A 25,604-nucleotide genomic window follows, 5' to 3' on the forward strand; every position below is an offset into this window, starting at 1 on the left:
AATTTTCTCCTTCAACTGGTATTGTTTATTGCTTTACTATTAGGTGTGTGCATTAATTCGTGCGGTTATAGAATAGATCGCATTACTCATTAACTATGGCATGTTTTTTTAAATTAAATATTTGTTTGATAACTACTGTCACTACGCGTCATTACGCAGTATAGGTTTTTTTGTTAAAGTGTAAACAACACCTTTTTTAAGCTTTTGAACATATCAAGTTTTGTTCTTGGTGTTTTTGCGGGGATTTCTTTAATATGACGAAAAGAGTTACTGAAAGTCATCACATTTTTATGGTGAATATGCTCCTGCTGATGTGGTTTGAACCGTTAAGAAGTGGTAATAGTTTGCAAGTAATCCACATACAAAATTCTTGCCGTATCCCACAAAAGTGATGCTGGAACCTTCTTGGCCTGGAATTTCTGGACACTCATTTCGGATCCGAAGAACCAAGTTCACACGTCTCGTCTAGTCTCGTTGTTTTGACTCAGGGTTATGGTGATCGATAGAATTCAGCAACCCCTTATTTCTACTGTACTGTAATTGAAGGAAAAGGCTCCTTATACACTTGCAACTTTCGTTCAGAAATTTCCTTTGGTTTTTCAAACCTCCCAAAAATAGAAAAATCAATCACTGCGCACGTTACTTGATTTTTTCCATTGTAAAGAACGTCGATGCAAAATAGATTGTAAACAAAGAATGACAGTGACAAATTGTAATGAAACGTCATATACGTTCATATGAAGAGTGTGCCAACATAGTAGAAAAAATGAAGCCAATGAAGAACTTATGGAACAGCCTGGCTAAAAACCCCTTTCAGTCCGACTCGCTCCAAGCACACAAGAGGATTGCCAGCTTCATCACATGGACACTTCATCGCAAAACCCGTCCATCCATCCGTCCGGTCGTGGTGTCCTTTCCCCCTTTTTCGGGCCTAGTAAGTGCAGTGGTTTCTGCCTTTTTTTCTAGCTTTGCTAGCTTCCTTTGCTGTTGTAATCGATGAATCGATATCCACCCGAATTTAGCTAGGATTCTGGATCTCGGTCCTGGTGGGTCTCGGTGGGGCGTACCCGCTGGATAAATGGACGGAAACGAATCGACATGCTGCCGACGGCTTCAGAGTCGGTGGGAGAGTTCCAGGTGCCGGCACACCTGGAACCTTCCCGTTGGTTGCCGGGACCAGGAAGTGGTCCTGAACTAGGCTCTGCCTCGTTCAATTCTTCATCAGACATTTTCCCGGGGTCGCGACATCCCCGGTTCCAGGTTGCCGTACCGTAAAACCTTCGCCGTTTTCTGGGGCCAGATCTCGCATCGAGAGCGTCCGCGTACCAACCTCTGCCCCCGTAGCAGTACTGTGCGAGACTCGAGCCAGAAAAATGTCGCTCGCTCGTAGCCATCCCCCGAACGCCCGCACGTGTGTGGCTCTCTCTGACTCTCTAGCGATTCCACAGTTAGCCATCGGGAACCAGGGTATCGGCTCTCTCGTGAAAGGACGAGGCTCCTCTCGGTCTGGTGAAACGTGTTCGCGTAACTGGACGCACCTGACGGGTGCGTGGCAACGTGAATGGGCCAACGAACCCAAGTGTCGGCCCAAGTAAGGGCCTTTGCGGGAGTCGTTCGCTCTTCGGGAACTTCCGCTCGGCTCGTTCGCCGTCCAATCGGCCCTCCGATTCTCAGGAGAGCAGGAGAGCGAGAGAGAGCGAGAGAGCGAGAGAGAGAGAGCGGGAGAAGGCACAGGCGCGCTCGATGGAAGACCGAACGCTGCCTACCGAGGACGAGCCCGATGCAGGATGGAGTACCTTAGAATCGGTTGGCTGTTGAGCGCGCACGCACACGCCAGTCGTTGTCGTGGCAGTCGACGGGTCGGGATTGCAAACGTGGAGCCACGGATCTCAGCGACGGAACACGGTGCAGTGGTGTTGTGGCAGTGTTGATATGCGCGCCTTTCCTTGGTCTCGGCCTCGCGCGCTGACCAGAGGCTTCGTCGGTCCTGGTGGTGGTGCCTAGAAGCGTGTTCCGAGTCCCGGGTGTCACCACTTGGCAGGCACAGTCCGGTGTGTCGGGGGCCCATCCTGCCCGCTCTCTCTCTCTCTCACTCCGAGCGTGTGTCTGTGTGTGTGTGTGGAGGTGAAGAAGAGTATAAGATGTGCGTTTCGTGTTTAGCAGCAGCAGCAGCAGAATCGAAACAATATCTGGAACCGCCAGCAAGGGTTTCAACGTTGGCCACGGAGCGACGAATGCGACCGTGTCTTTAACCCTCACGAGCGGGAAAACCTACAATGTTGGCCAGAGTGACGCCCGCTTACGTAGGAGATGCTGTGGAGAGATAGTACACTCGGTGGATTCGCGACCTGTGGCACTGCAGCGATCAACACCTACCTAACGATCAACAAACGGCACCACAACCGCTCGGACTGAAGCAACTTTACGCGTGTGACGTACTGACCCAAAAATCTGGATGTCCCAGTACTCCCAGTAGTCCCAGTAGGCGTGCGCCACTAACTTCAACCAGGTCTTCAAGCACCCGAGATCGATTCCTCGTCCGGACTCTATTTGACTGAGTTCCCCAAAGTGATATCCCCAACGTGGGCCTTAACCGGGAACTGGAATCCGGACTCTCCGGGAAGATTCGAACGTCCGGAATGTCCAGTAACGACTCCCACCAGTAGCACCTGTCACGAGTCGTCCCCCGACCACAATCAGGTCACCCAACACACAACAACAGACGGGTGGACAGCATAATTCCTCATCATGGTAAGCTTCGACTTCCGGACTTGCCAACTACTTTTAATACCCCCCCGGCCCCAGACGTTGTGCAGTGGCCCTGCTGCAATCAATCACCCGCCCCGCCCGCTCCGAGTGGGGCCAGCAAAAACTATTGGTCTCATCATCTCGGGGCATTCCATATCTGCTCTGCTTCCCGCATTCCCGAATGCAGCCAGCCAGCCAGCCAGCCAGCAGTTCCAGTTCCAGTTAAACTAGAGCGTGCCCTCTGGAGCGTCGCGTGTATGTGTTCGTGTTGACTGTAACTTGCTTCTCTCTCTCTTTCTCTCTCTCTCTGTTGTAACGCACACGGGGGCACTAGTACGGATTCGTGAACTATGCACTAGAGCTGCTGGTGTTAAAGAACTTTGGCGTCGATATATGGGAACAAATCAAGTAAGTTGGGGTGGGCTGATGGAATCCTGCTCCTGGAGCCGTCAGCTGTGTGTTGCGAGGGGGAGCTGCCTGTGGGGACATGCGAACAGTAAGCCGGCCCCGTTCTGGGCCCCGTTCTGGGCCCCATTCTGGGCCCCGTTCTGGGGCTGTACGGAATGGTCCGACGAAGCGAAGCGCCAGGATAATGGGGCCATTGGTGCAGTGGTGCGTTTGGACGATGGGACGATGCACTCTGTTGGACTGTGAACGGAGATATCGATTCCTGCTCACACACAGTGTTGCACCGTCTTCGTCCCGGGCCTCTGGTAGTAGTAGAAGCCGCCGTATCAACAGCCATAACCGGAACCTCTGCAGGGATTTAGTGAAACCGAAGAACTGAGCGCAATCAACCAACGGTCTGCGGACCTTAATAGCAGCCGTTTGCCAGATGATTTGCCTATTTGGCCCCGCCGCCACCACCAGCGCGTCAGGCGAAGAAAGGCGAACTCAAGCTCTCGCCTTTTTCCACACGGTTGCTCCCGAGGAATGAGGGGGCCAAATCTCTCGGCTCGGCGCGCTCTTCATCTCCCGTTCGTTCGCCAGGAGGCCACCATCGGAGGGTTCGCAGCGCGCGCGTATGAAGGAGCGCTGCGTGAGCGTTAAATGTATTGTGTGTTGCGAAAAAAAATTTATAGCATTCGTTATGTTTCTCGGGACCTTTTTTTTTTCTTCCTTACGAAGGAGAGCCTCCGTTAAGCCTACGCGCGCTGCCTGGGGGGGGGGGGCGTATGGGGCTTTCGAAGAATGGTTCGTCGATTGTCTTCGTCCTGGCTGATGAGCTTATATAACACACATCCTCCCGTCACCCCGCTAGGTGGACCGCTTTTTATTGCCGCTTGCGACCCCATTGTGTCGAATTAGTTAAGTGTTCGCGATTCGCGATGTTACTCCGCTGAGGTCCGATCCGATTCCGAAAGGTGTGACGGATGGTGACGGCGAACACTGGGGACTGGGGAGGCAGGAAAGGAGCAGTGGGAGGAATAATTTGAGCACTGGGTCAAACTATGGCAAAGGTATAAAATGAAATCGATTGTTTCAGATGTTTCAGATTGAATTGAAAGAATTTTTAATTCGTTATCATACATTTCTCCCGCCTCTTTACGGTAATTCGGTGGATACCACACCGAAAGGATTGTTCGATTGTTTGAAGCAAACCGGATAGTGTTATCCATGATATTTGATGATATTTTGGTTGGTTATTTTGGTTGTTGCGATTCCCAAAATGAATCCACCATCCAATCCAAAATTGAATGAACCCATGTGTTGGCGTGTCACTTTTGTCCAAAAGTTCCTGTAGTTCAGCTTCCTCGAACTTTTTGGAGGCCTCTCGCGGTCCGGTCCTTCTTTGGTTGTGAACTCAAATCGCCATGTTTACATGTTTTAAACCACTTCAAGTAGTGCGATTGTGAACATGTTTCGTTTTAAGTTGATTGATCATTTGCCAGATACCGAAACAAGGCGGGATGTTGCCAAAACAGCATAACCCATACCCGGGGGCCACAGTATGAGAATTTGACAGTTTACGGCAAATTTCGGCAAATTGTTATTGCTTTCCAAAAATATGGCTAGTATTTCTACAGCGGATTGAATTTTGACAAAAATGGCACTAGAAGGAGAAGGAAAGGAAACTGAAAAATCAAAGCATAAACAAACGAACTGTCATTTCACTCACTGGAGCTCACGGAATTTTTCGCGCAAAAGCTTCTAGTGTGGACGCTAGCATATCAAAAAACCTGTAGAGAAAACTCATACTGTGGTCGAGGCGATAGAAGGACCAAATTGACACCTGGAGCCGACTGTTTACACAGCCCGGCTTCTGACTGCCGGACCGGACCACCAATGATAATCACCGTAAAAGATACGACAACAGGAGAACCTATAACATTATTTATGCCTATTAGCGCCTAACTTTGACATGGCGCACGCCAGAGTGGTTGCTGACGTACCGTCAGCCAACCGGCAATTCTCTAATTGCCGGTCGGCCCGCAGTTCGAACACCGGCCATCATCATCTGTCACACTGGGCGCCGACACTCAAATCGGCTGTTCCGTCCTGCTTCCGGACCCTGTCGCATGGGCCTTTGTCCTGGGCTATCTCAAACATTGCTCGGGCTCGAGGACACGGGCTTACAGTAGTTGGCTAGGAGCGTAGCATAGCTGAGCGAGGGTTCTGTTCTTGCGCCCCGGCAGGAAGAAGGCGCAGGTGACGATGGAGGGCCAGTTTCTGGTCCGGCAGATCTACGAGGATGACATCACGTACAACCTGATAGAGGCCGCCGTCGATATACTGAGTGAGTAGACCGGGCACCGGGTCTGGAGTCTGGAGTCTGGAGCACTAACCGAGAGTCCCGAATCTTCTGCCGCCCTCCGAAGATATTCCGGCCGGTGACATACTGGAGCTGTTCGGGAAAACGTTCTTCGAGTTCTGCCAGGACTCGGGCTACGACAAGATCCTCCAGGTGCTGGGGGCGACCCCGCGCGATTTCCTGCAGAACCTGGACGCGCTGCACGACCACCTGGGCACACTGTACCCGGGCATGCGGGCGCCCTCGTTCCGCTGCACCGAAACGGACGGCCAGCTGGTGCTGCACTACTACTCGGAGCGCCCGGGCCTGGAGCACATCGTGATCGGCATCGTGAAGGCGGTCGCCTCCAAGCTGCACGGTGTCGACGTGGAGATCAAAATCATCCAGCGCAAGGGCGACCTGCTCGAGGCGAAAACCCAGAAGGTGCGCCCCAAAGGCACGGGCCCGGCCCCGCCAACCGCCCCGGGGCCAGTTCCTAGCGTCTCGTCCGACCCGGCCGTCCCGGAGCTGGCTGGGTTGGGCCTGTGCAAGCGCATTCTGGCCTCGAAAACGTACGGTGAATCTTATTTCTCCAGTAGAATTACTAGTAGGTTTCTCGCTACGTCGCTAGGTCTTCGCCCAAACGAGTCGCCCACTTACGTGCAGCTCTCTCCCTCTCTCTCTCTCTCCCGCTCTCGCTAGGTTTAGCGACCTCCAAGAGTTCGAGCACCCTCAAGGAACCGGCGGGCCTGCCGTCGTCCTCGTCGGCGCGGACACTGCCGTTGGCGTCTCCGTCGACCTCCAGTCTCGATGGCAATAAGCAGCCTCACAGCAGCAGCACTAGTCAGAACGGGAACCATAGGGATGTACAGTTTTACGCGGGCGTTAGCAAGGCGCCTAGTAAACACACCGTAGACCACTGTGATAGCGACATCGGCAGGGCTATCGGGGACTGTGGAGCGGACCAGCGGAAACAGTCGCCGACGGGTGCGGGGGCGACGGCGGCACCACCAGAGCGCTCGGACCATATCCAGTTTCTGATCACGGAGATCTCGGGGCCGGAGAAGACACCGACGCGGCGCTCGGATGGCGACAAGGAGCAGCAGGCAGCAGCTGCCAGCTATCAGCTGGTGGCCCGAGGTTAGCCGTCCGACCCCCGAGTTGAACCGTCATCATTCGCCCGATCTGATCCGCGATCCTTGTTTGCTTCCAGAGCCGATGATATCGCCGACGACGTTCTGCAAGATCTTCCCGTTCCACCTGATGTTCGACCGGAACATGCACATCGTGCACGCGGGCCGATCGGTTTCGCGGGTCATCCCGAGGTAAGTGGCAGGCGTTGGGCCCTCTGTTGGTCGGTTCCGGCAATAACCTGTCTGGTCCAAAAATTTGGCGCTGCAGGATTCAGGAGAAGCAGTGCCCGTTGCTGGCCCTGTTCGAGGCAGTCCGCCCACATCTGCAGCTCAGCTTCGACAACATCCTGGCGCACATCAACACGATCTACGTGTTGAAGACGAATGCCGGTGTGATGTCCAAAAGTGAGCGATACCTAAGACTGAAGGTACGAATGATCGCAAGGTGCTGCGTGTCCCGGTCCCTTTCTGGATTCCTCCCCCCACAACTTTACCTACCAACGTATTTGCAGGGCCAAATGATGTACATCCCGAGCTCGGATCTCATACTCTTCCAGTGCTACCCGAGCGTGATGAACTTGGACGACCTGACGAAGTAAGTGCTCCCACCTGATGGTGGGTCTGGAGAAGTTCGTGCTAACGCTCGTGTCCTTGCCAACCCTTCACCAGAAAGGGGCTCCACATTTCGGACATACCGCTGCACGATGCGTCGCGCGATCTGGTGCTGCTGAGTGAGAAGTTCGAGGCCGAATACAAGCTCACCACGAACCTGGAGATCCTGACGGACCGGCTGCAGCAGACGTACCGGGATCTGGAGAGCGAGAAGCAGAAGACGGACCGGTTGCTCTACTCGGTGCTACCGAAGACGGTCGCCAACGAGCTGCGGCATCAGCGGCCGGTCGCTCCGAAGCGCTACGACTCGGTCACGCTGATGTTCTCGGGCATCGTCGGGTTCGGGCAGTACTGTGCCGCCAACACGGACGCCGAGGGTGCCATGAAGATCGTGAAGATGCTGAACCAGCTGTACACGATCTTCGACGAGCTGACCGACTCGAAGAGCAACTCGAACATCTACAAGGTGGAGACGGTCGGCGACAAGTACATGGCCGTGTCGGGGCTGCCGGACGAGTGCGAGAACCACGCCAAGTGTATCGCCCGGCTCGCGCTCGACATGCTCGACATGGCCAAGAACGTCAAGATGGGCTCCGAGTCTGTGGTACGGTGGCTGAGCTGCTGCGATCCGCCTATCCTGCCGAACTGAATCTTCCCGATCCCGATACTCTCTCTCTTCTCCGCAGCAAATCACTATCGGCATCCATTCGGGCGAAGTCGTCACGGGGGTGATCGGGAACCGGATGCCCCGGTACTGCCTGTTCGGGAACACCGTGAACCTGACCAGCCGCACCGAGACCACGGGCGTCCCGGGACGGATCAACATCAGCGAAACCACCTACAAGTAGGTACCCGACTTACTGGTGATCCATGCACAGTGTTTTGGAACTACCGATCGAGTTGACATTCAAAACGTCAAACTTGGAAATTGTAGACATTTGGTAAACACTTGTAGACAATTACGAAACGGGGACACAGAGAATTGGGAAATCGTAAAACCTAGCCGATTTGCCGAGAAATGTTGGCGTTGATGTAGGTTCGTCGGCAGAATGGCGAAGCTGAAAATTCGGACGACTTGAACTTGGGAATCCCAACCCACTAGGAGCCCGACACAGACGTAGACGACACAGATACTTAGGTACACCGTTCCCCAGTCTCAGTCGAGCAAGTCAATGTATTTCTGTACCGGGCGTGGTAACGGGAGCTTCAGCGTGCCCCGGGGCAGCTGGAAGTTGTCGCGCAGCACCTCGCGGATCGCGCAGCGGCAGAGCTGCCGCAGGCTCGGCACGCCGTACAGTAGCTCGCGCGGTACCAGCCCGTCCGCTAGCAGGAGCCCGTACTTGGTTTCGAACATCGCCCGGCGCACGGCGTACAGGTACGGCTGGTAGGGCAGCTCGATGCGGGTGGAACAGCGCAGCAGCAGTCCGAGACAGGACACGAGCTGGTACGGGTACGAGCGGCTTCCGTACTCGGCCAGCTTGTCCAGCAGGCTGAGCACCGGGCTCTGGCCACCATCGTCCGGGTACGGGTTTGCACCGTGGCGCAGCAGGATCAACACCACGTCCGGGGCCGAGGCTTGCAGTGCGACGCGCAGTGGGGCGGCCTTGCCGCACGACTCGATCGGTACGTCGATGAACCTGAACGGAAACAGTTTTGTGTCAGTCGCGATGACAGCTGTCAGATGTCAGAGCAGTCGCAGAGTGGTCCCTACTTGGTCTCCCGGAGTCGCTGATAGGTGTACGAGTAGGCCGGAAACGTCGTTCGCACGGCCGCCGAGTGGTGCAGGAAGAAGACCAGCGCCCGCAAGTTTTCGTCCTGATCGCGGAAGTCACTCTTCCAGCCGGCGATGAAGTGCGGTGCGTTGCTGCCAAACAGGGCACCCAAAAACAACCGCTCGAAGGTCCGTTCGCACCGATAGATCTCCGCTGGGTCGTGGATTATGTGGATGTTGCAAACAGGAGAGGTTTGTCACATGTCCTGCAAGAGAAGCCAAGCCCCAGCCACCTTACCGAGCAGCTCGCGCACGATGCCCGAATCCTCCAGGCCCCAGTCCCAGGCGATGCGCAGCGCAATGTACAGCACGTTGTGGTACTTGCCCATCAGGCAGACCTCGTAGTTCTCGCTCCGGTACCGCCGGTGGTAGTCGATGGCGGACCGCACGGCCAGCCCGACCGCCAGCTGCGTCGAGGCGGTCCGTCGCCCACCGATGCACCCGGCGATGACGGAGTTCAGGTGGTTGATGGTGTCCCGTCGGCGCGCCCGCGACATTAGGCCGCTCCGGGCCATCTTGGCGAAGCACTCGTCGAAGAACACGTCAAACACGTACTCCATCCTACGGCCGACCGGTGCCGCGTCTTCCACGGAAATCTCGTTGGACACTGAGTTACGAACAGCGTATCGCACAGGAATCGGCGTCCCGCATTAGTTTCCGTTCTCTCGTTCGCCCCTGAGTACTGGACTGAGGGCTGGGGACAAACCCTAACTACGTTAGGTAACTCCTAAGGCTTCTTCTCCCCTAGGTCCTAGGAACACATACACGTCCATGTGTTACATATACGACCAGACGCGGCGTCACGGCACGTCTACCGGTGTACCACATATTACGACACACCTGGGGACACCCAATCCCCCAATCGTTTGATCCAGACTTTCTCTTTCGCAGGCTTCTGTGCGATCCTGTTAATCACGACCCCTCCTTCAACCTGGAGTACCGTGGACCGGTGGTGATGAAGGGTAAACCGGAGCCGATGGACTGCTGGTTTCTCACGCGCAGCTCGGCCCAGGCAACCAATTAGTGGAGTAGAACCTATAGAACCAAGAAAAGGCGAGGGCACCGGGCACACCACATGGACGTACGAGCTATCATGCCATCGACAGAGCTTGGGTGACTACAGCTATGTGGCCCTTGGGCTCCTACGGTGATTGGGTTTTTTATATACAGAAAGTTCGGTTTTATAGAGAGAAAGCTCATAACATACGGAAGGAACTCTGCCTGTTACGTTCTTTTATAACTTGCGCCGCCAACTATACTGTCCTGATTGTCCGGATGCCTGTCTGAACCGTCTCAATCTTTTGACATACACGCCCGACACACCAGAGACACAATTCAGGGGGATCCAGATAGTTCGCGGTATCGATCAGTTAGGCTGTCACAACAGTTTTGTACTGTCAACGGAGATTTTGCAGTAGCTACTGGTATGCGACGATGTAGCGCGTGTAATCAGGCTTCTGACAGTAATATAGCGTGGGGCATCTAGGAGCAACGCAACAGCAACAGTACCAAGTAGCAGTTCAAAGGGCTCGCTTTTTGTTAGTGGGCGCGCTCTCTATCGACCACCAGAAACCGGGAATAGGTAAACCCCGCGTTCAGGCGCGTTCTGGTGTCGGCCGCCCAATCGGCAGGCTGAGCTGGGTTTACCACCCAGTCACTATGCAATGTCTGGAATAAAAACATAAACACACAAACGCGCGCCCATATACACATCCATATATAAAACAAGTAAATACAAGTAGATCCATTAAAAAGGCACGAAGCTAACGAGGCAGGCGAATATGATACAATAGTACTTCTACTACACTATCTGCGGCGCACGGTGAGGGTGCGTGTGAGTGGCGGAGGGAATCATAGTGTTAGTGGTAAGTGATGCTTATGTAAAACCCTCACAAAGATGTAACAGATCCAAAAAAAAAACAAGTAAACTCTAAATAAACTTTGCTAAGCTGTAACATGCGAACTGGGTGCCAGTTCGAGTAGGAACCGGCGAGTACTACACACGGGTTCTTCGATCTCTCGCATACCATACCCATCCTATCTCCCTATCATTCTATCAGGCTTCTAGCGATGCATTGTACTGTAATTGTCTTTATTTTCATATATTAAAAATTTAGCATTTATTTAGCATTTTAAAAATAGCAATAGGGAATCTAGCAGCCAGTTGTGTGGCTCACTCACTTCAACCGAACACTACGACCTTTGGACGCACAGGTGATTTCGGTAGTTTCGCGAGTTCGCGTGGAACAAACGCCGAATATTGCGGAGGATCTTCGAGTTGAAAGCTGACTTGGAATCTAGAAGAGCACCTGCATGCGCGCACGGCACGGCTAGTCTCAAGTCGGTAGCTGCACGGATTCTCGATTCGATTCTACGGATAATGGATTCGTTACTACATTTACGGCACATTGAAAGGCAACGTACTTCGAACCTTCGACGACTAGCAGTAGTCACTTCTGAGCTCGTTGTCCGCGTCTGCCAGCACGGGCAGTTGGTTGAGCGGGCAGAAGCGCACGCTAGTGCGTGCCTCCAGCAGCTGGATGACCATCTCCTGTACGTAGACGCGCGGCGACGCCAGCAGCCGCCAGGTCAGCGGGTTGAGTGGGTTGGTTCGGTAGCCCCAGCTGAGCATCGCCTTCAGCGGCACCCCGACATCCGCGCCGGCCATGATGGCCGAGTAGTTTTGGCCCGGCTCGAAGTACACCGGATCCTGCGAAAAGTCCATCCTACCCGAGCGCCGGTTCGCCTGCCCGTGCAGCTCGAGCGACATCTTGCCGATCTCGCCACCGTGGATCAGGCTCTCGTCGGCGTCCGAAACCCGCAGCATCACCCGGTAGTGGGACCCTGCAATTCGGGAGCGCATCGTCACACGGGAATACGGCGGACGAACTAGGACGCGGCGTACTTACGACAGTACGGTGGCTCTTCGCCCGTAATCATGTACACGCTCAGCGGGGCCTGCTGGTTAACGATGATACCGTTCTCGACGAGCCGCGTGTAGCTGTCGCGGGCCCCCAGCCCGAACTCGATGCAGTAGTGGCCGTCCCGGTCGCACTCGAAGCACTCGCCCTGCCGAAACTTGGCGTAAGACTCGCAGCCGATCCCCACGAATGGGCACCGGTGCACCACGCTGTCGGTGAAGAACTGGTGGCACCGCAGGTGGTTGCAGCCGAAAAACTCCTGGAAACCCCAGAAGAACGATTCGTCGTGCTTGCGAATGAACTTGGTCATCGGATCGTTGCAGCCGGGCTGGTTGTAACCCCCGTTCGGGTAGAAGTCGACGTGCCCGATCGGCTGGTACATCCCGAGGCCACCCTTGCTGACCCACTCGGACGCGTCCGAGTGGACGATGTCCACGAACTTGGCGTCGCTTCGATCGAGCCGCACCAGGGGGTCCGTGTCGGAGAACAGTGGTTCGGCCGGGTCCAGGCCAGTGATGCGCCCGAGCTGTAGCCCAAAGTCCTTCTGCAAGTAGTAGCCGGTGTAGCCGCACAGGTGCGACCCGAGCGAGTGGCCCAACAGGTGCACCCTGTCCAGGTCCCGCATTCCGAGCTCGACCTGCAGAAAGATAGACAGAGAGAAGTAGAACGCAGCGCACATCACACACGGTTCGGTCTTACGCCCCCCGTTAGCTTACGTAGAGCATATAGATGACGTGTGCCGTGATGGCGCCGATCAGGCGTATATTGGCGCAGGTCTGCGTGTACGGTGGGTTGGATGCTTTGCGCCAGTCGATCACGATACAGGTCGCCGTCTGGTCGGGGTCATTGTCCAGCAGCGCGTGTACCATCTGCTGAATCTAAGGCCAAGAGCGAGAGAGATACAACGTTGAGTCAGGAGTCTGTTCGGACGATCTGAGGTGGCGCCCCTAGTTGCCCCAACAGTATACCCAAGGTCGATCACCGGACTCGATGTAGCCGTGCGTAATGAAGTAGATGCGCCCCTTCGGATGGATGCCGAGCCGCCGCACTTTGGCCGGCTCGTTGAGCTCGATGTAGTTGGGGTGGAACGTGTGTGACTTCACGAACACCGGGTAGCGCACGTCCACCTGCGTCGGTGACTGCGGGTGGTACGCGACCGGACGCTTCTCGTCGATCCACGGGTAGGTGATCGGGAAGCACCCGTAGACACCGTAGCAGCGCACATCTTCCGGCACCGAAAGCTCTCCCGTGGTGGCGTTGCTCTCGGCGCTGAGCGTGCGGTTCTGGATCAGGTTGATCAGTGAGTTGTTGTACTGGTGGTTCGCCAGAAACAGGATCGTCTGCAGCAGAAAGCCGGTGCTGTTGCTGATCTCCATGGTTGATGGCGTGGATTCGTCGGGCGTACTACACACAGAGATGGCGCACAGCTCGCTACGCCGTTCGCCGCACAACTAAGGACGAACGTATGGTGTGGCGTCGCATCTGCTCTTGTCACTAACAGCTGCTGCTGCGCGAGATTGCGCGAGCTGTTTTTCGATTCGAAGGAAGAGCTCGTTTACAAGAGGATGTTGATAAGGGCTAAGTAGGCCTACCAGCCACTCCCGGTACTTCCTACGCTTCCTCTGTAAGAAAGTGTGTACAACAGCAGACGAAAAAATAAACAACATACAGTGCAGTAGTAGACAGTTTCGGGGATTCCACTCAGTACGGCCTTGACTTAATCCAAGCAAGCCACTGTTTGGACCAATCAACATCAACCTACATTGAAGCCTACCGATCTTGCCGTAACGCTGCCAGTCGATTGGTTATGCCAATGGTTTCGAATTCATTGCACAACAACACATCGGCAGCCGGGGCGGCACGAGATCCTCCGCGTCAAGAATGCCCCTGTGGCTGGGTCGAAGATTTCCCGATTACAGCCCAGAGACTGACAGAGTGGATTGGGCGTGTCACGGCGCACGGGTGCGCAATCGGCAACGCACTTTTGCCGAGCGCACCCTTTAATCGCGCGCACTAGCGAATCAAAACAGGCACCCCGCGCCGGACGAGAAATGCATGACCCCCAGGGGGCAACCTTCCAACTATTTTGTGGGGCGCAATTCGTGGCTCTCGTGGGCGCTTTCGGCGAGGATTCCTCGTGTGTGTGCTCCAGGTTCCAGTGTCGAGTGCACATTTACGTCACGCCGCCGGGCGATAGCGATGAGAGCGGGCCGGGCGAAGTTCAACCGAAGCGGATCTGCTCTCTGCAGGACCATGAGACCTCCGACTTGCGCATGCTTCACAGTCGCATGAGCTGCGCTCTAAGGTTGGGCTTATCTCTGGTCCCCTCCGAAACCAGTGAGCTCGGTGGGCAGCTTCTGGAGAAGACGCTCGGACGCCGCTAGCGTATGTGTAAAACTGTACGATTTTATTACTGTGTAATACTTTGCTTTATACTAGTAGGCGGGCGGCAGCTACTCGGGAGAGACGAATGGTTCAAGCTAATCCTATCCATTCATAGCCTAGTGTTTAATTCCTATTAATCCTATGTGTTCATGTATATGTAAACGGGGAAAACGGGTATCTTAGGTGGCTGGGTGGGCTCGTTTGCAGTTCGACTGGGATACCAGGCTGTGCGCGTTGGTGGTGATGGGCGCCTGGGATGCTGGGCACATTCGTAGCGTCACCCCAGACGAGAGCGCCTGCACGGTGACGGATTCAAGAAAGACGCGTGGCGCCGAAAGCAACCGCCAGGTCAGTGGATTCAGCAGGTTCGTGTCGTACTCCCAGCCCACGGTGATGGCGCTGAGCCGATCGATGCTGTACCCGACGATGATCGCGGAATAGTTGTACCCGGGTTCGAATAACCTACACGAGAGCCAAAAAATAAAAACCCCCCTTCGGTCAACGTCGCTCGCTTTGGCTCGGTGGCTACGGCCGCACTTACATCACCTGTTCGTTGAAGTAGATCTTGTCCGACTTCGAGTTGCCCGCCCCCGCATGCAGGTACAGGACGAGCCGCCCTATCTCCGGTCCGTGCAGCACGCTCGCGGGCGCATCCGACACTTTGGCGACAATCTTCAAGTTCGGCAGCAGAAACGGTTCGTGCGCACCGGTACGGAAGAACAACTGAACCGGGGCGTACGGCAGTGGGGTGAGCCTGCCGGTTGCCACCAGCCGGCGGTAGTCGGCCGCACTGTTCAGCCCGAACTCAACGCACAGCGCACCGTCGCGCCGGCAGTTGAAACAGTGACCGGCTAGGTAGCTGTCGTACGAGTCGCACGACACCGTCATCAGCGGCGTGGTGATACTCTCGATGAAGTACGTGTAGGCCCGCAAGTGGCTGCAGCTGAAGAAGTGAAACATGTCCGAGACGAAGCGCGTGTTGGGGCGCTTCCAAAACTCGCGCCGGCACCCGGGCTGGTCGTAGCCACCGTTCGGGTAGAAGTCCAGGTGCCCGATCGGCTCGTACAGGCCGAGGCCGATCTTCGGCACGAACGGCGTCGCATCGCTGTGGATGGTGTCGACGAACTGGGCGTCACTGGGGTCCAGCCGGACCAGCTCGTCCGTTTCGGTGAACGCCAGTTCGGCCGGGTCGAGGCCGGTGATACGCCCGAGCCGCAATCCCAACTTCATCCGCAGTGCCTGCCCGGTGTACCCGGCCAGGTGGGCCCCGAGTGAGTGGCCTATCATGTGCACGCGGTTCAGGTTGGGCAACCGGAGGTCCTCCTGTAAGCAGCAGCAGATTGACGTTAGAACGGGAAGTCCCCGGGTGCCCCCTGTTCCCCTTTCGCGCTACGTACGTATATCATGTGGATGACGTGCGCTGCTATCACCCCCACCAGCCGTATGTTGGCACAGGCCTGATTGTACGGCGGGTTGGAACCATTACCCCAGTCGATCACAATCACCGACGCGTCGCGGTCCCGATCCAGCAGCAAGTTTAGCAGCTGCTCGATCTGGAAGCAGAAACGCGAGCGGAACAGAGGCTTTAGGTTGCCTGTGCTGGTGCTTGGAGCCACCACCACCACCACCAGCTACCTACCCATGGTGCTTTGCCGGACTCGAGAAAACCGTGCGTGATGACGTAGATCATCGCGTTCGGGTCGATCTTCGCCCGGTACACGCTGTCCGTCTTATTCAGGTCGAGGAACGCCGGGAACGTCCGGTTGCGACCATTGAACACCGCGAAGCGCACGTCGATCTTCCACTCGCTCTCCGGGTACAGGGCGATCGGCCGGCGGGCGCTCGTCCACGGCGGTCCGATCGGAAAACACTCGAAAATCCCGTGACACGCACCGGGCTGGGGGTCGTGGGCCGGCGGTATCTCCGTCGTGCCGTTCGCCGCATCACCGCCGAGCTGGCCCGGCAGGAAGTCCACCAAACTGTTGCTCAGTATCACCAGCGTCGGAAACAGTAGTCCCGTACCGTTCACCATTGCTGCCACCTTCGTCACTTCACGGGCACAGGCGCCGGACACTGCTACTACTACTAGCGCCTACGACGGTCTCTGCGGAAGCGCTTTTGAAACGTTCTAGTGTTTCGCAGCTCCATACACAACCCGTTCCTATCGGACAAACCTTCTCGTTCCTTTCGGCTTCCGCTCGCTTGGTACGTGAGTGTGGCCTGACCCGGTTCGAGCCACCCGTTACCGACCTGCGGCGGTCTAGTTGATGGTGCTGTTGATAGTGCAGACTTGACTGAACGCACTGGCGCCCGAGCATTCAGTACTTCCGGGTGTGCGCGAGACCGGAGCCTGCTGCTGTGTGCTGTGTGTTATCACTGTTATTGCTGGCGCGTTGCGGCCTGTTTGAGCTGTGAATGATTCCGCTCACGGCGAGAATGAACCGATGACTGACGTAACGGTTCGGGCTGCGGGCTCCTTAAATAAGTTGACCCACCCGAACGAACGAACGCACTGGCCAGCCGGCCAGCCAGCCGGCGGCCGGGACTCATACTGGCTAGCCGGCGGCCGGGACTCATACTGGAGCTGGAGCGCAGTCTGAGAGACGAGAGTGATGCACCCATTCACGTACGGATCACACACTGACAGACTGACAGATCGGATGATATCTAATCGGTGATCGGTCGTTGGTGTGATTCGCTTCCATTCATTCTCTTCGTCGCCGACCGTAGTGTGCGTTGTGCCGTCCGCCCACGCAAAATGGCGCTCTTCGGCGTGCAGTTGCTGCTTTTGGAGGGAAGAGAACCGAGCACCCGAAAACGAGGCTCCGGTCGAACGAACGAACGGAGAACAAACCAAGCCGAGACGGCTACGGGTGCGGACACCGGTGTGTAGGGGCTGGGGTTTCCGTCATTGGGAGCATACATCATAATCTAGAACTATTTTGCATCTCAAAGGTCGCCCAAGGGAACGAGATTATACGCAACCGTCGGACCCGGTGTCGTTCGGCGCTTGGAATGGGTACCGCCGCCTGATAAGCGCGATTCTACACTCCCGACCTGTGACGTCAACGGAGGACGAGAGTAATCAGCACGGCGGCGGCGGCGGCGGCGGCAGTACGGCAGTACTTTGTACCCCTTAACTACGTTCTTGGTCTGACCTGTGACCTGTGTGTGAGATGCTCCCAGACTTTCGGATCTCGATGCGTCGATACACAGGGAAAGGCATTTCTACGGACAGACATTCCCTAGGCATTCCCGAAACGAAACAAACGGCCAACACAACAACAACAACAGGTAGGTAGGGTTGGTAGTCAGTGTGGAGCGCAACGATCGCCTAGTATTATTATGAATTGTACAATGAATTTGCGTGTGTGTTAGTCGACCTGGCCTGCTGGTGCGAAGTTGCAAACAATCGAGGAAAACGGAACGGCGAACAGCGTTAGGCGAAGTAGAAGTATGGCGGTTGTAGAGAGTTATTAGCGCGGGAAGTAGCTGACGCGCCCGAAAGTCATCCGTCCAGGTCCCCACCCCCCCTACTCGGGCAGGGTGCGTTGTATGGCGAGCTCTATCTTGTCGCCGGCGGCCGCTATCAGTGGCACGGTGAGGCAGCAGTCGAAATCCTGGGTTTTGGTCCCGTTCACCTGCCAGCGCGCAACGAAAGTCGGTTGATTCAGTAACTTGGTTACTCGTTGTTTTTTTTTTCTAGACAACACTACGTACCTGTACGATCCGGTCGAAGGGGCGTAAAAGGCCGGCCATATCGGCCGGACCACCGGAGCGGATCCGGTTGATGTAGACGCCCCGCTCGTACAGCCCGTCTGACACCGAGAACCCGTAGTCGTCGTAGACACGATCCTTGAACAGCGTCACCTGCAGCGTTCGCTGGTTCACCCCGCCGGCCGAGCTGCTCGAGCTGGAACCGGCTGCGTCCAGGGCCGGGGCAGGGCTGCGCGGCCGTTGCTGAACCTGCGCGTACACCGCGCTCGCCTTCTCGTCGCTGCCGGGCTGCTGCTGCTGCTGCTGATCCGGGGTGACCGGGCGCGCAATCTGCAGGTCCACCGCGTTGTCGAACTTCTGGAGCAGCTTGGTGGCGGTCGTCAGCGGTATGCCGACGATGCTTTCCCCGTTGATCGCCAGCAGGCGGTCCCCGAGCTGCAGCTGGCCCGTGTTGTACGCGATGCCGCCCTCGGTCAGCGCACTGATCTTGATGGGCTTCTGCAGGTCTTCGCTGGCCGCCAGCGTAATACCGAGCGGACCACCGTCCGGCTCGAGGTGCACGTTGAACACCCGCTGTTGCGGCTGCTGCTGTTGCTGCAGCAGCTGGTGCCGCTGTGCATGCGGTGGCGGTGGCGGTGACGGCTGCTCGTGGCTGAAGCCGGTGGTGGCTGACTGGCTCTTCGGGAAGCTACCGATGGCACTGTAGCCGACGTAGTTGGCAATGTTCATGGACGCCATCTTGTAGTGCATGATGTCGTCGTAGCGATCCCCATCCCCGACCGAATCGCCCTGGTCTGTCGAGCTGAGCAGGTGGGCCGGTGGCAGTGGCAAATTCTGCTCGGTGCTCGGTGTTGTCGCGTCGCCTGCCGACACTTCGTACGGGACCATCGCGTTCGACCAGACCGGATGACGCAAGCGCTGCTCTTCGCTTTGAAACCTGTGGCCGGACGAGACCGAGTAGGAGAAACGGGCGCTAAGCTGGCCAAGCTGGTTCCGAAGCTACCCCAACCCTCCCTTACCTGTGGCCGTAGGCGAAGTCTGCCTCGTCCGCGCACCCGTACACGCTGCAGCTCTTCGGTTGCTGCGCGGCATCGAGCAGGAAGGCATTCGGTGACGCCGAGGTACGCTTCACCGTCAGCGTGATCAGCTCGTTGCTGCTCTCCTTTAGCAGCTGGTCAAGGTTGTAGTGCTGGAGCGGCCGATTGTCCACGGCCAGCAGCACATCGCCCGCCCGGAGCGACCCGGTCCGGTGCGCCGCGCTGCCTGGCTTCACCTCCGACACCACGAACGATTCGCTGCCGTTGCCGTTCACCGTGATGCCGAGACCGTACCGGCCGTGCTTGAGCAGCTTGATGGTGAACACCCCGCTGGCCGGCACCACCGTATCCGCCATGTCGAACTCTACCTCCAGCTCTACCCAGTTCGAGGTTTGCGGCTGGTTGTGGTAGTGGTTCGCGGCCGCGACCGGCCCGAAGTCGCCCAGTATCTGGCGCACCGCGCCCACGTCCAGGTTGCACATCTTGTTGACCGCGGTGATGCGGTCGCCCTTCTGCAAGCACCCGGACCGCTCGGCGACCGAGTCGGGCAGGATCTGGGTGACCACGAAGCCACGGCCGCACGCCGTCTTCGGCCCCAGGCAAATGCCGGAACCCTGCGAGCAGTCCAGGATGATGTGAATCTTCTCCGCCTTGCACAGACCGCCGACAGTGGGCCCCGGTGCCGTCGTCGCCGCCGTCGCCAGGCCGTGCAGGTCCTCCATCGGCTGGGGTAGAGAGCTCTTGCGCAGCAACCGCCGGTGCTTGCTGCCGGCTAGCTGTTTCCGCGAATCGACCGTATTGAACCCATACCGGGGACTGGAGTAGGAGAAGCCTGTAAGCAGCGAGCAGGGCACAGGGTTGCAGTTTCTGAGGTCTGAGGCACTGCAGGCTTGATTTTAGTTACACTTCAGCTACGAGTACTTTAACTCTTACGCTGCGCCAAATACGACGCTTAAACTACGAGACCACGACGCACGCCTCCCACACGGCTCGATGTGGGCGCCTGGTTGAGGGAGACGTACCGCGGTGGCGAATGGATGGCGCCTAGGGATGCGTAAACTATAAGCCGGTTGCGTGTAGCGTTAGCGCAGGCGCTCTGCGCTCCGTAGGAATGAAAGGGACAGGCTCCGAAATCAAACAGAATGGGGGAACCAGGCACGGAAGCTTAAACGAATTTTAATGAAGCTAAAATTAGCTCAGCTCCATCGACGAGGGAGTGAGCGAGAGCGAGACGGAGCTAGCATAGGAACCATAACGACCAGTATTAAGGGTACGTACACACGCGCGACGAGCACACCATTACTGAGGAGGGAAACACATGGTGATATGTTCCTCCATGGCAGACAGTCACGACGACAATCACGCAAACCGAGCGAACGGCCCCATCTTCCGCGACTCGCGACTCACCCTCGCGGGAGCGCGACTCCATCAGGAATCTGCGGATTTTGACCCTAGAAGGGAAGCCACACCACACCTTTATGATGTGCGTATACTTTTCAAGTCGTACCAAGTCGCCAGAAATAAACCACATACTAGATTCCAGCTAAACCAATATCGCGCTGATCGAGATCTACTCTACTGTACTGGCTCTGTGCATCTTTTTAGGCATCCGCTGCACATCGGCGGTGTCGCGATCGCAAGTCACGCTTGGCGGAGTGCAATGCTGTTGGACGGCCAATGAAAGCGAAAGGGAGCCCTCAGCAGCAGCTGGAAGCAATTCCCAACTCCGCCGGCATCCAATGGAAGGTACTATTCGCACTTCCTGGCCAGTTGTAAGATCACCTCAGCTGATTCAATGACTCGATAGAACGAGACGCCGGGACCTTTGAAACATCTAAATTGAACGGAACCCAGCCGCTGAGCTCAGCGTTTACGGGAAGCTTTGCACTGTGGGCACGTCGTAAATGTTGTACATTTCTAGCACCTTCAGCAGTGCCTTTCTTATTTAACTCAAATCAATTTCACTTTGTACATTGCAGCGAAAGCAGTTTGTAATTTCGACTAATTGCTGTGGTAACAAGAACTTTATCAAAAATACGGCCCAGTCCGTTCCTAAATATATAAAAAAAAAGAACTTTATCGCACAGCCTGTGGAACTTCTGGAATGAATAGGACGCCAAAAATCCAAGAAGTTGAATCCGAGAAGTCAAATGAAAGTTGCAATGAAGTACCAGCCAGCAGAATCCGAACTCGAGCAACCACACACACAAAGCGATGCGATTGTTCTAGCAAGAAGAAGTTCCAAGCGATCCAAGATCTCGGCATCATGATAAAAATTCTCGCTGCTCTCGATGCTCAGTGCAGCAGCCGGAGAACATTACTGTCTAACCAACGGCCACGGTCTGTGGCTGTGTTTGCTGAATTGTACGTACCGCGCCGTCGCACGAACGTGTGTGCGGGAAGTATGTGGAGTTGGCTGTAGCCCTTAACGCAGTTCGCGTCCAGCAGTGCCGTGGCCTCCTCCAGCGTGCAGGCACCGCCCTCGATGACCGTTTCGTCGATCGCCAGTATCTGGTCCCCGACCGACAGGGCACCGCATCTGCGTGAATCGGAAACGACAAGGAAAGGCGTGTGTGGAGCATGAGGAAGAGTGAGCTAGCAGGCAGGGGAGATGGGATATTCGATGGGACACCGCGCCCATGGCCGATCATTCACCTGTCAGCGATGCTGGCCGGCATAATGCTCGCGATGTAGATGCCGTCCGGGACGACCTCCTGATTGAGCTTGTAGGTGCTGTGGTACAGCGGGTCCGCCGGATGGGTCGCGGCGTTCGAGTAGTAGCTTAGCGCGAGGCCGAGTTTCTCGTTCAACGGTCGCTCAATCTCCAGCAGCAGCGGACCCAGGCTTAGCTCGACCGTCTGCATCACGGACACGTCGTACTCGATCGTCAGGTTGGTGTACCCGGACACGTGCGCATCCTTCAGGATGTGCTGCGCTTCCGAGAGGCTCTTGTTGAGCAGCGATATCTGCTTAGCGGAGGGGGAAATGGTTTTTATCAATTTCGCCGGAGCCTCTCCGAGCCCAAGCAGGAAACCTACGTTGTCGACCCGTAGCACCCGGTCGCCCGGCTTGATCTGGCCCGCCCGGAAAACGGGTCCGTTCGGGCGTACGTTCGTCACCACCAGCGGGTACTCGCCGCCGCCACGCAGCGTCAGCCCGAGGCAGCCGTTTTCGCGCTCCACCGTGATCTGCACGATCTTCGTCGTCACGCACAGGCTGTTCTGGGAAACTGCGAGAAACCGTCACCGAGAGGATCGTCACCGGCAGCGACGGTTGGCAGTACTTACTGTATTCCGGGAAGGAGTACTCGATCTCGATCACGGCCGGGTCCTCGCCGTGGTCCAGGATGCTGCAGATGTGCTGGTTACTCAGCCCAATGGTCGAGATGCCGTCCACCTGGTGGATGCGGTCACCCGGCGCCAACAGGTCGCCCACGGGACCGACGATGGACTCCACTATCGGCGGCAACGACAGGTCCGTGCGCTCTGCGGGCGAATTGAACGGACACCCAAGTTTGTAAACCGCAGTACCACCAACAAGCCCAGGCTAGGGACTCACCCACTAGTACGATGCCGATCTGTCCGATATCTCGCGGGATCGAAAGGGTCGCGTACGTGGTACCTCGGTCGGCTGCGAGCCCGGAGTCCTCCGACTGGGCCGGGCTCATCGCACGCTCACTACCTGTAAACATGGAATCACGGGGAATACACGATTGGTCGGACGTTCGGGTTCCTGGAGCTGGACCTCCAGGATAAAACGGAACGGAGACATGCGTTGCGAAGAACAGTACTTGAGCAACGGAGCACGAGCGAAAGCGGTAGCTAATGTGCACTAACAATCATTGAAGATTACCTCTCAGGTGCGTTTACCGAACTGGTAACTTTTATATTTTAGATGGAGAACGAACGATTGAGCACTGAGCGAGAATTGAACGCTACATCGTTCGGCGAATCGAACAAAAAGTTGTCGCTCGATTTTACCCTTTCTGTAGCAGAATCCGTTGGCAGAAATTATCCCAAGAATCATCCAAGACTTCCCATTGGATATGGCTGCAACGCGAGGTGAAATGGGTGTTACTAATACTAAAGCAAATACCATTACAGATCCGTCGAAGGCAACTAGAATGATTTACCCATTTAACCGTGTTCGATGAAACAATAACAATGTTGGACCCCAATGGAACGTTTGCTGCAACTTCCAAGAATCAGCTTTGGCTACTCAAGCTACGATTAAAGATGGCGCCGAGCAGAATCTGGCTGTGGAACGAGTTGAGCCGAATTACTAAACCATAAGTTGCAAGTAGAAGAAAGCAAAAAATTAGCTCCGATCAAAAGGCATCGGAACGCGTCCTGCGGTGGCACCGCTCTCCGAGGACCCCAGGCAGATGAAAGAGCAGGCCTGAGGGCCCAAAAAAAAACATACAACCCAAGGCCGTGCGTCGAACTCCAGACTCCAGTGACAGTGTGGATGAGAGCGACCGGCTGGCGGCGACCGCTTGTCGTGATGTCAGTCGCGCCAGTCGCGACTGGCGCCATACATTCTGCCGGACCATAAAATGGATGGTGGAAATGTGCCAAAAGTGGTGCCCAGCGTGGCACGCTTGCTGGTTCAGTTCCACCGAAGTGTGGACTGGAGCGACCGTTGCGCTCCATCGTTTACACTCCCCGATGTAGCCTTTTTTTCGATCGCAACATCGGAGCGGATGTTGGATCCGAGCGCTAGCGATAACTATTGGTTCAAAATTACTTACCTACGAATAGATTGCTGGGAAGATGTTGCACCATGCTGGACAGCACGGCGACGCTGACGTCGGTCCCCGGTGCAGCGGCCGGGGTCACGAACGATGTCTCCGCGGTGTGTTCATCGAAGCTGCCGCTTCCGTTGGCTTTACCACCGCCGAGGGTTTTGCAGCTCTTCGACAGGATGCCGCCCTTGTGCGCTCCGCCACCGGCACAGCCGGTCGTCGTCCCACCGCCCGCCGCGCTGGCCGTTGCACTTTTCTTCGACTTCCAGAGCTTCATGGCGCCGGACCAAGCGTGTGCGCTCGCCACGTGTATTCGTGCTACGAGTTGTGTATGGTGTGCTCCGTTTCTTTCCGATGTTCCGTTGTTTTATCCGTTGTTAATTTCCTCGGATTGCCTGCTGCAGTGCCGTATTGCGTTTACGTTTCACTTTGTTTTGCCACGACCACACATTTTTGGTTCTGTTGAGATTTTGTTTAGTTTGGTACTTTGGTCAGTTCAACTGTTTCAAACGCGACACCTTCAAGAATAGATCTAGTTGTGTTTCTGCATAGGCAGCATAGCCGCTTCCAGCGCTCGAAAGCATCCTGAGCATCTCTCCTAACATCCGAGATCAATTAGAGCTCAGCGTGCCGCGGCACAACGGGCAAACCGTGTACTGCGTAGCGCCGACGTTACGCGCGACAAGGGCGGGCGGGTTCTATTTTAAGGTTCCCCAAACCAAGCAGAACGAAGATCTCGAAGCGCGTGGTGCGTTCAATTATGAGCGCGACACAACCCCGTCCGATCGACCGAAGGGGACCGAGTGCGCGGGGCCACCGAACAAATGAGCGAACCCACAACATCCCCCAAGGCCTGAAGCAACCTGAGGATACCCAGGACCTGAAAGTAACATCTAAGTTGGGGCAGGGGTCTCCATCAACCGCCTCCACGCTGACCCAAGGCTCGTCCGATACGTCTGTGTGCGAACTTTCGCCCTGTTTCGGCTTATCAAGTAGCATAGCATTTACATCCCAGTGGCCTCTGGGTGCTTTTGGCCACCTGGGTTCACGAGGTTTTCACCTGGAAGTTCCTGGAAAACAGCTGGAACCATACAGGCATAGGCAGTCAGTCAGCATGCAGCTCCCGAAAGAACACGTTCCGAACGCGAATTGATCACGGCAGCAGCGCCTCCGTGAACCGACGGATCGGAACGGATCGACTCTGCACAATGACTGCTGCACGAAAAGCCCGGATGCGTTCTTTACAGTTCTGGTTGATCGATGGAGTTGATTGGCGACGCCGAAACGGCTTGAGGGGCGTGTTGGCGTGTGTTTCTAGTTCTAAAAAAAGGTCTACTTGGAACCGAAACGGAACCCACCCCAAAACCCAAACCAATCTGGTGTTTTCCACCAGCACATCCCCCACACACACATACACACAAACACTCATGCTAAGTCTATGTCGCGAAACATACGCCGCGCCGCAAGCCGCATGACTAATGCGCTTTCCTTCCGTTCCGTCCAGCCCGTGCCCGTTTCGACCTGCTACTTGGTCCTGGTGAACTGGTAGAACCTTCAACGCACTAGACAAGGCACACTACAGTCGTTGGTTGGTTGGTGTTCAAATTGCCTATCGTTCCCGGCCCCCAAGATCAGAGAGATCAATCAACCCCATTCCGGAAGACGACACTACGGACACTTGCGAGGGATCGCGCCGATCGGAGGAGGAGTTTTGCGGACACCGCGTCGTAAGTACGTACGAAAGACTTGTTAACTGGTCTGCGGCACCCCCAGGCGGGTGTGATTCATTTTTACAGACAGACTGA

The 25,604-nt window shown here is 56.0% G+C and overlaps 5 protein-coding genes across 7 annotated transcripts; 1 reads left to right on the forward strand and 4 right to left on the reverse strand.

The window, feature by feature from the left end:
• Window positions 1-2,231: 2,231 nt before the first annotated feature.
• Window positions 2,232-10,036, forward strand: LOC131214050 (guanylate cyclase soluble subunit beta-1). Its single transcript, XM_058208395.1, has 11 exons — window positions 2,232-2,751; window positions 3,083-3,156; window positions 5,385-5,485; window positions 5,568-6,086; window positions 6,182-6,619; window positions 6,693-6,804; window positions 6,881-7,040; window positions 7,125-7,207; window positions 7,282-7,828; window positions 7,911-8,068; window positions 9,887-10,036. The coding sequence occupies exons 1-11, from the start codon at window positions 2,749-2,751 to the stop codon at window positions 10,017-10,019; spliced, it is 2,328 nt and encodes a 775-aa protein (XP_058064378.1). The 5' UTR covers window positions 2,232-2,748; the 3' UTR covers window positions 10,020-10,036.
• LOC131214052 (uncharacterized) lies at window positions 8,378-9,590 on the reverse strand. The gene is made up of 3 exons (XM_058208397.1): window positions 9,234-9,590; window positions 8,936-9,149; window positions 8,378-8,861 (listed from the first exon to the last, which is right to left on the reverse strand). Exons 1-3 carry the CDS (start codon window positions 9,553-9,555, stop codon window positions 8,381-8,383), a joined length of 1,017 nt encoding a protein of 338 aa, XP_058064380.1. The 5' UTR covers window positions 9,556-9,590; the 3' UTR covers window positions 8,378-8,380.
• Window positions 10,037-11,091: 1,055 nt separating the features above from the next.
• Window positions 11,092-13,789, reverse strand: LOC131213253 (pancreatic lipase-related protein 2). Of its 3 annotated transcripts, none has more exons than XM_058207262.1 (6): window positions 13,679-13,789; window positions 12,885-13,538; window positions 12,633-12,794; window positions 11,905-12,553; window positions 11,427-11,839; window positions 11,092-11,366 (listed from the first exon to the last, which is right to left on the reverse strand). In XM_058207262.1, the coding sequence occupies exons 2-5, from the start codon at window positions 13,290-13,292 to the stop codon at window positions 11,436-11,438; spliced, it is 1,623 nt and encodes a 540-aa protein (XP_058063245.1). In that variant the 5' UTR covers window positions 13,293-13,538; window positions 13,679-13,789; the 3' UTR covers window positions 11,092-11,366; window positions 11,427-11,435. The 3 variants fall into 3 exon arrangements, with proteins under 3 accessions (XP_058063245.1, XP_058063244.1, XP_058063246.1); XM_058207261.1 differs by having other exon boundaries at window positions 11,420-11,839; XM_058207263.1 differs by having other exon boundaries at window positions 11,416-11,839.
• Window positions 13,790-14,321: 532 nt separating this feature from the next.
• LOC131213161 (pancreatic lipase-related protein 2-like) lies at window positions 14,322-16,764 on the reverse strand. Its single transcript, XM_058207140.1, has 4 exons — window positions 15,941-16,764; window positions 15,699-15,854; window positions 14,843-15,624; window positions 14,322-14,763 (listed from the first exon to the last, which is right to left on the reverse strand). The coding sequence occupies exons 1-4, from the start codon at window positions 16,331-16,333 to the stop codon at window positions 14,481-14,483; spliced, it is 1,614 nt and encodes a 537-aa protein (XP_058063123.1). The 5' UTR covers window positions 16,334-16,764; the 3' UTR covers window positions 14,322-14,480.
• A 931-nt stretch (window positions 16,765-17,695) lies between these two features.
• LOC131213539 (glutamate receptor-interacting protein 2) lies at window positions 17,696-24,076 on the reverse strand. Its single transcript, XM_058207597.1, is given in 9 exon segments — window positions 17,696-17,942; window positions 18,022-18,996; window positions 19,028-19,887; window positions 21,428-21,594; window positions 21,711-22,021; window positions 22,094-22,284; window positions 22,343-22,540; window positions 22,614-22,736; window positions 23,806-24,076. Coding segments are annotated over 9 exon segments (3,204 nt in total). The 3' UTR covers window positions 17,696-17,834.
• Window positions 24,077-25,604: the final 1,528 nt, after the last annotated feature.

This window comes from Anopheles bellator, chromosome X (genome assembly GCF_943735745.2).
Source record: "Anopheles bellator chromosome X, idAnoBellAS_SP24_06.2, whole genome shotgun sequence".
Taxonomy (NCBI): Eukaryota; Metazoa; Arthropoda; class Insecta; order Diptera; family Culicidae; genus Anopheles; species Anopheles bellator.

Excerpts from the sequence above, each read along its gene's own strand:
- LOC131214050 (XM_058208395.1), top strand. Across the intron at positions 3,157-5,384 it reads GATATATGGGAACAAATCAA|GAAGAAGGCGCAGGTGACGA; the intron begins GTAAGTTGGGGT and ends GCGCCCCGGCAG. Across the intron at positions 7,041-7,124 it reads AGCGATACCTAAGACTGAAG|GGCCAAATGATGTACATCCC; the intron begins GTACGAATGATC and ends ACGTATTTGCAG.
- LOC131214052 (XM_058208397.1), bottom strand. The coding sequence starts at position 9,555 with ATGGAGTACGTGTTTGACGTGTTCTTCGACGAGTGCTTCGCCAAGATG. Across the intron at positions 9,150-9,233 it reads CATCGTGCGCGAGCTGCTCG|CGGAGATCTATCGGTGCGAA; the intron begins GTAAGGTGGCTG and ends TCCACGACCCAG. Across the intron at positions 8,862-8,935 it reads CAGCGACTCCGGGAGACCAA|GTTCATCGACGTACCGATCG; the intron begins GTAGGGACCACT and ends GTTTCCGTTCAG.
- LOC131213253 (XM_058207262.1), bottom strand. The coding sequence starts at position 13,292 with ATGGAGATCAGCAACAGCACCGGCTTTCTGCTGCAGACGATCCTGTTT. Across the intron at positions 12,795-12,884 it reads AGTCCGGTGATCGACCTTGG|ATTCAGCAGATGGTACACGC; the intron begins GTATACTGTTGG and ends TCTTGGCCTTAG. Across the intron at positions 12,554-12,632 it reads ACGTCATCTATATGCTCTAC|GTCGAGCTCGGAATGCGGGA; the intron begins GTAAGCTAACGG and ends ATCTTTCTGCAG.
- LOC131213161 (XM_058207140.1), bottom strand. The coding sequence starts at position 16,333 with ATGGTGAACGGTACGGGACTACTGTTTCCGACGCTGGTGATACTGAGC. Across the intron at positions 15,855-15,940 it reads AGTCCGGCAAAGCACCATGG|ATCGAGCAGCTGCTAAACTT; the intron begins GTAGGTAGCTGG and ends TTCTGCTTCCAG. Across the intron at positions 14,764-14,842 it reads TACTTCAACGAACAGGTGAT|GTTATTCGAACCCGGGTACA; the intron begins GTAAGTGCGGCC and ends GCTCTCGTGTAG.